At 39.0% G+C, this 8,505-nt stretch overlaps 1 protein-coding gene across 1 annotated transcript; it reads right to left on the bottom strand.

Moving 5' to 3' along the window:
* Positions 1 to 1,670: 1,670 nt before the first annotated feature.
* Positions 1,671 to 6,795, bottom strand: LOC115059896 (probable phosphatase phospho1). The gene is made up of 2 exons (XM_029527642.1): positions 6,556 to 6,795; positions 1,671 to 5,065 (listed from the first exon to the last, which is right to left on the bottom strand). The coding sequence occupies exon 2, from the start codon at positions 5,027 to 5,029 to the stop codon at positions 4,265 to 4,267; it is 765 nt and encodes a 254-aa protein (XP_029383502.1). The 5' UTR covers positions 5,030 to 5,065; positions 6,556 to 6,795; the 3' UTR covers positions 1,671 to 4,264.
* Positions 6,796 to 8,505: the final 1,710 nt, after the last annotated feature.

An 8,505-nucleotide genomic window follows, 5' to 3' on the forward strand; every position in this document is an offset into this window, starting at 1 on the left:
AACTCCTTACAGGTCAAAAAGCTGAATCAACATGTTACTTGGCTGACTTCAGCAGCTTTGCAGACTCACTCGACGACACAAACACCACATCACTTCCACCACCACAAGCCTTTGAGCCATGGCTGTCATATTGTCAGAGAGTAGCTTTGAGAACAAACAGCAGCACCATGTGTACGCCAAAGGTTACATCATTCTGCTGCAACAGATCTCTCTGATAGCTTGAATGACTGGTTTATTTCAAGAAGTGCTGGAAGCCACTGCCACTGTTTCTGACAAGCGTCTTCAGTTTTTATGCTGAGACACAGATTTAGCGCCATCTTCTGGTCAACAGATGTACACAGGGCCTACACAGTAAGACTTACACAAGCATTAAACCAGTGGCTCTAAGTGAAACAGAAAGATTTACTTGAAGGTTTGAGGCTTTTTAGGCATAAGGAGGTGAAAGTCAAAATATATAAGACAAAAAGAAAAAATACATGAAACATTATGAGAGAGGTATATATTTTTTCCCTCTCAAGTGTTGAGGTTGTTGTTACCTCTCTTCTATGCTTGGCATTCGTGGTGCAGAATGGCTTATGTGGAGAGTTTGAAACTAAAATGCTGTTTGCAAAGCCAAATATGGAAAAGCCATAAAAGACAAATTATTATTTAAAGCAGAGGACATGTCTGGAGGGGACTTTAAATCATCCTCATGTTTATCCTGGAAAAACACCATAAAATCCTACAATGTAAGCTCAAATCTTAAAAGTCAGAACAGAATTGAGGAGTGTTTCATCAAATGATTTTGGTTAACAAATACAATGGTTGTAAATATCAGTATCATACAAATGCAGCTTTAAAATGTTGGGGAAGAAACAGTAAAGAGGCACGTGTTATATCCACATGTCAAAATGAAGCAGTGTCTCGCTGAATAATAAGTCTCATAAAATAACTCATAAAAACAATAAAAGGCCTTTTGTTATTGTTCTGTGTCATCCATTCGCCTCCGATCCAACACTTCATCTGTCTGATGTCCTGCAAGTTGAGGAAGTGGTTTGGATGACTCCCCTCACCGCAAGTCTCTTCTTCCGTCAGCTTCTGCCTCTGCTCCTAAATCAACATGCTCACTGTCACTGTGTCTAAATCACTCCCTCGTCCTGGTTTTAATTATTTTGACTGGATTCCCATTGTCTCTCCCGAAACTTACAACAGAGACAGAAAATACATATCAGCATCATGCCATTTATTTTCCTTTCAAAATGCTAGACCCAAACTGGCCTCATAAGTTATTACTCTTTTAAAAATGCTTCTCCTGTATTTTAATGTTGTCATCCCACACGATTTTCATGCAAACAGCGACCTATGTCCTGCAGCACAGCTTGTAGAATAGGTCCCTCTTCCTGGAAATAAAGTTGCTAAAGTTAAAGAATTGGCTCTTTTACTGGCATCACATGATCTACTTTATTCGAATGTGTTGGTCATTTAATCTATAAAATTTCCCAGTCCAAAACAGAGCTGCAAAAGAAGCAAATGTTTATAGTTAGGATCAATATTTGGATGTTTGACAATTGACAACTGATCTACAGTTTATACCTCTTTCACCTTTGATGTGTGTTATACAAAAAGTATAATGGTGATGATGAATGGTGATACTGATGGCAATGACAATTAGCCTGATTCACACTTCTGGGATAAAACTGTGAGTTAATACTTAAAGAGTCACAGTTATGAAGCATCAACACAAACAGATGAATCAAATAATGGCTTTATATTCCTCTTACAATGATGCATTACATGTATTCTTAAAATTCTGATTAAGGTATATCCAGGCAAAGATACAGAAAACAACATAGAAGGCAGCATATTAGTCCAGCTGAGTCCTAACAGCACATCTAGCTTGATTTGGTTGTTGTGATGTCATTTTTAAAATCATATGAAAACACAATAGTTTGGGGATGTGGGGTCATTTCACATCCCTGAAAATGTAAAATATCAAGTTCTCTTCCTGTTTAAGCTTGCATTTTTTTTTAAAATCAAGTATACTGCATTTAAATTATTGCACAAATCTCCATGGAAGTTTCACTGGTACACAGACAGTTTAAGTCAGCTGTGTTACATTTTCAACAATTTCAACATCAGAAGGAGGAAAGCTCAAAGAACTTTAGTCTCCTAATCACAAAGAATGAATGGATTTGACTTCAATCTCAAAGAATTTCTGGGTCAAACTCCACCTACATTGATTTTGAATCACAAGCAAACTCTTTGTTCTTAGAGCTCCAACCTGAAAGCGCAGATAAACACATTTCCACAAATAAAGATCATTACTTCTTTTTGCTTGATAAAACTGTCTTTTCTACTCCCTGAGAAATTAAAACACTATATAAGGGAAATTTCCACCACTTTTACAGTATCAAGTTTTTCTTCAAGGCTAAAAGTATTAGCACTTATTAGCAAATGCTTTTCATTAGCATGCAAACTTCCTTTGTGATTATTACTTGTTTAATGAAGATGTGAATGGATTTGAATTGTCATAAGTCTTTCAAATACAAATTTAATACAATATACACTTAAGTATTCCTACTAGTTCTGGCCTGAAGTCACTTAATAAGATCAATGTCAGTAACCTTTAGACAGGATGGAAAAAATGTAGGAATTTAGATCACTCATTGTAAACAAGATGAAAAAATGACAATAGGACCCTGCAACACAATATTCCATTAGTCCCTGAATTTTAGAATGGTAATAAAATGTTAAAAACTGATTAACTGAATACATGTAGACTTCTATGTATTTTAAATACAAGTCCCAGTTCCTGTCATAAACTTAAGCAATATGAGGTTACATGTTGAGTTAATCCTGCAAACATAAAAAAGAGGCTGATGCCAACATCATTCTTTCACAACACTGTACTTTAACTGGAAATCCCATCAATCATAGAGAGGATATTCGACATTATGAGATTATATATCTTAGCCAACATAAACCACCTTTTATCAAAACTAATATTAAGTACGAATACAAGCAGACTTTAAAGTCTTCAATTAATTATTTTCATTGCACTACATTTCATTGTTTCAGAGACGGAGAGTGTAGTAGTTGGGTCCAAAGTGCAGGTATATGGCTACAGTGCTCCTCTTGGATCACATGCTGGTGTAGATTACTGCTGTGTAATCAAGCCCTAGACTCGGTATCGGCATTAAGTGGTTGAGTGCACAGGTAGTGTGCCTAACTCTGTCACCTTATCCCTGTACTACATCGTCCTTGTCCTTGCCTGACACAACATGTGTGGTCTTTTGTCCCAGATAGTGCTATAACATCTGATACTTTTTATGTTTCCTTTGTTGAGGCCTTGGCTGATGTGTCGTGTGTTTTGAAAAGAAGTTATTGTTTTTGGTGACAAAAAGGTCTTCCTTGTACACACATGTAAGCCAAAGTTTCACAGGTAGTGCAGCTCAAACGCAGTGAGACACTGTAAAGTATAAAGCAAATATAAAGTAAGGATGTTAAATGAATTGGCTGTATTGTATTAAATTCTATTCCAGAACAAACCACACATACTTTTGGTTAAGGAGAGCTTTTGCATCTTGATCAGGCTTTAAAATCAAAACTTAGTGCATCAAAAATTCAGCACATTTCTATTGATAATCCTGATAATGTTAACTACTGCGTTTATCTATTTGCATTCCAACATTAGTCCTGTTTTGTATACTGTTAATACTGTATACACACTTATTACCCCGTAATTAAGCTCTCTTCTACACTTAAAGAAATACATTTTGGGAAATATGCTTCTTCGCTTTCTTGCTGATGATTATTTTGGATACCACTCTCTTGTCTGAATGCTAAATATACTGCTGATTAGCTTAGCATAAAGACCTATAGTTTAGTACTTGGATGACTCTGTCGTGGCGATTTCTTCACTGGAGTAGTTTCCTGGTTGAGATACTGGTTTTATATCAAGTCTATTTTACAGGTGCTATCAGGGAGATTGTACGACCTGGAGAGCGATCAGGCTGATTGTTTCCCCACCTTTCCATTTTTGTGTAATACTTAGGTAATCAGCTACATATATTTAGACAGAAGAAGAAAATGTCAAACTATTCTTTAAAAAGCTGAATTCAAATAGATGCACACCATTTGGATTTATCTTTATAAGTTACAACAAGTGTGGCCAGTGTAAAATCATGCATACCTGCTATTCCCCTGTACTTGGGTTGGTGCAACTTTTCTATAACTTTGCTATAACTTTGCCCTTTCCACTCTTTCACACACAGACAGACATTTCTCATCTCTCCTTCATTACTTTCTTCAGGCAGTCCATAATGTCTTCACCACTATCCCAAGGTACTATATTTGCTTTGAACTGCTGCATCCCCTGCAGCAGCCTGTGCATGGGGAAGCCCCTCCTTGGGAAGGCTGTGTCCCTGGGCCCAAGAGCCAGAGAGGGACAGATATCATTGGCCCCATCTCCGACATAGAATACTCTCTGGAAGGGTTCACCTCCTCGCTCCTTTTGACGGCCCGCCAGATACTCACGGAGGATCACCTGCTTGCACATGTTGTCAGGGCAATGGGAGCATGAGTGGGAGTGGAAAGGGAGCAGAACAAGCCGGCCAGTAGCATCAAAACTGGCTGGGTTAGTGAAAATCTTCCGAAAAAGACTGCGAACTCCAGCGCGCTCTAGCCACGTCTCTATGAAGTACATGTTGGCATCAGAGATCACCACTAACTCAAAATCATTTTGGTGACTCTGCAGATACTGGAGTAGGTTAAGGAGACCAGGTGTTGGGGGGATCTTCTCCACTGCTGAATGGATGGATCCCTTAGACACGCCCTCCTCCGCCATGTAGGCCAAGACCTTCTGCATGTGCTCGTTGTAATGCCCCTCCCTGTAGCAGTTCTTCAGCCAGTCAGGGAGCCGCTGTCCCGGCAAAGCACGCACCACTGCATCATCACTGCTCTCGTGGATAATGGTCTCATCGAAGTCGAACAGCACCAGGAAACGCTGTCCCTGGTCCGCTGCATGGGTCAGGCTTGATGGCGCCGTCATCTTTGGCGTGTAGTGAAAATAACGAATGTTCCCTTTCTAAGAAAAGGAAATGGGAGAAATTAAACACTGTCAGTGCATTTTTTTCAGCACACTTTTATAACACCCACTCTAAAAATAAGTTGTAAAGACAGGATGCCAAGAAAGCAAATGCCACACAGTTGTGTACAGAGAGTTAAACAGCACTGAGATGGCTGCATGGCTTGATGAAACATGTTAATAGCATGTTGGTTAATTAATTAGTTAGCAATTTTGCAAATACGTAAACAGGAAGTTCAACAAATTCAGTGGGAAACAAACAACCTGCTCAACTTGTTGCGTGACATGAAGCACAGTGATACACTTTCTTTCTCCACGTCGCAAGGACGTTTGTTCATTAATTGAGATTTGAGAAGAAACATCCCAAATCTTTATACATCTTTATAATACAGTATCTCGGCCAGGCCACAGGCCAGCGCCAGCTCCATATTAGCATAGCAGATATGTATTTGTAGCACAGGGTTTCCACTGTTGAACACGTGTTGTAACTTGAGTGAAGAGGGAGCTGTTATGTCACAACATACTTTTACCGTAACTGGAACAAACATCAACGGTCAAGCACACCGCAGAAGTGCAGTAAAATTAGATATCAGTATAAACTCGGGCAACCTGTTTAACACAGAGTGTAAACTTTGAACTGGCTTGACATCAAAATAGGCTAAAGAAAATATCACATATATAACAAGATCTTCATTCATGCTCTTCTAAGCCCCTGCAACCCGGAATAAGCAGTTGAAGATGAATGAATGAATGACTGTTCTTCTAAGGCGCTAGAGTTCACATAAAAAAACATGATAAAAAAATGACACATTGTAGTATATATATATTATACAACACTAAGAGAGTATAGAAGATAAAATAATCTCGACCTCATGCATAGACATATCATTAATCATCACTTGTAATTATAAAATAATGGCATGGTAATAGTCTTCTTCAGGACAGCCTTGCTGTTGGTACACTTGATATCACGCTTACTTATAAGTGACATATAAATATGTCTCTGCTGTACAAATGTCAAGTCATAATTTTGTGGGATAGACAAACCAGATGGATGGATTTTATGAAATATAGGAATTAAACACAAAGACATAACAGAGAAGGGACCTGCCCCTGTCCAAATCCACATGTTTTATAACCAATGAAGAGCTTATTGCTTAGATCTCGTGTAATATACGGATGCATGGCCTGCCGGGACATGATGAAATTAATTGAGCAACATACCATTCAACCGGCAGCTGCAGCTCTCCTACAGCCGAGCCGGTTCTGCGTTATTAACACTCACATTTACTCATTTAAACACAAACATCTCATTTCAAACCGCACAGCGCCGTTTTATGTAAGAGAGGTGGCCATCCAAAGTCCCGATCTGTCAGGAGTCATTAGGCTGAGCGGCTGGAAGGATCAGCCCGTCCGACCGGCACAGATTACGGCAAAACCTCACCGAGTCCCGGCGGCTCGGGAAGAAAAGCGGGAGGAACGGGCCTTACCGGCGGGGATGGTCGGCTAAGCCCCCGGCCCCGGAGACTGCATCCCAGTCGGCACACAGATCTCTGAAGGAGACTCCCTCAGCCGCGCTGGGTTTTCCCACGTAAAGCCACCCTGGACAGCCAGCGGCGGACATCCGGCGCTGCCTTTCAAAGTTAAAGCTCACCGGAAGCACGCGCGCGTTGGAAGTAATTCACCTTAGAAAAGAGAGAAGAAGAAATAAAAATCAGGGGAGTTTAACATTTTATAACATAACAGTGATTTACGATTTAATTGTGTGTATAAAAGCTGCTGCTTTAATGCAAGCAAAGTGGAGGAAAACGACAAAATAAGGAAAAAGGAAATGAATTTTACAGTAGATTCAATTCAGGCAATCCAACATTACTCAGCTCTGACAGTGTTGTGCTGGATTTGACATACATCAAATACAAAAGAAATTGTTTAAGTGAAATTTGAAGTATGAGGCTATTTTTGTAAGTTCTTGAAATGTATTACATTCTCAAACGATCACGTAAATCAAATAATACATTTACTAAGGTCATAAAAAAAAACAAAACACTAAAGGACAGCCGTAGTACTATTTCTCTTTTACCTGAGATTTGGTTTTTACCTACTTAATTTAAAAAGCATACTTCCAATTGTCTTTTGTGTCACTGAGTACTTTTGGATCAATCCTTTACCTCCTTCACAGTGCAGACACTGCAGCTCAGTGCCAGTCGTGTAACAACGCCAAAACGTCATTTATATAGTCTGATTAATTCACATTCGTGGTACGTTTTAGTCCAATAGCAAGTATACCAACAGGCCTAATCGTAACTGACATGATTGAAGATCAAACAGCTGTTGCATTCTTGCGTATACTGTACTTGAAACACATGCTGTCACTTGTGCTTGAAGTGTTCATCTAAAAATACATGACAGCATTTCTTTCAGCCTGAGTAAGCAGCAGCTACAAGTAAAGGACTGTTGAAGGTTTAACAGCTGAGGGTTTAATAAAAGGACATCTACTAATTTCCAAAGACTCGTACAAACAGCTGAAGAAACTGAGATAAATGTTCAGTTTTACCTTCTGCTGATTTAGAGAAGCAAGATAAAGAGCAGAGTCATCGTTATCACCGCATAGCACCATCTCCACCCTTTGACTTCATATGAACTTCATGTTCAGGCGTTCAATGCCACTAATCTCTGACTCTACAACGACATCCGGGAACACTTTGAACAGAAATATAAACTAACATAATTCCATAGATCTTAAATTTATTTTGGATGAATCTGCAGAGGTTCTGTTTGCGACTTTACTGTCTACATCTGAGCTTCAGTGGGAGACAGCTCCTGAACCTGACCTGCACATTTATCAAGGGCAGAAGGCAACTCCATGCTGTTTCAAGTGTCCTTAAGTTACTGGATGTCTGAGTCATCTGCACATATTTGTCTGTACTGTGTTCACATTTTATGGCATTTGTACTTTAGACCTTTAAACGTAACATTATTACAGATAAGCGGTTGAAGATAAATGAATGTAACATTATTTAAATATTGATTGCTATTCTTCAGTTAAAAAAAGTGAAAAGATTTTTCTGCCTCATATAAAAACATAAGAACTTCAGGGTTTCACACAAGCCAATAAATCCAACAAATCTTAATAAAAAATGTGTGGCATTTACGTGATTGTTTCCCAGTGGCACGTTTGTTTTCATGAAACTGCCCAACAAATGAGCTCAAATAGAGGAAAGCTGTTATTGTGCTGAACTGTGGAGAACTGTGACTTTTTGAATTTCTCAAAATTCATAAGTTTGTCATAAGTTGTGTTTTTCCAAGAAGAACAGGAAGATACCTCAGAGGTGGCTAAGCAGATGTGTCAACATTAGACAGAGAAACACAATTTCAAGTCTAGCCAGGTCTGATTCGTACTGCTATATGACCACACTGAACACAGAAACATTCAAAATGGT

This window comes from Echeneis naucrates, chromosome 19 (genome assembly GCF_900963305.1).
Source record: "Echeneis naucrates chromosome 19, fEcheNa1.1, whole genome shotgun sequence".
Taxonomy (NCBI): domain Eukaryota; kingdom Metazoa; phylum Chordata; class Actinopteri; order Carangiformes; family Echeneidae; genus Echeneis; species Echeneis naucrates.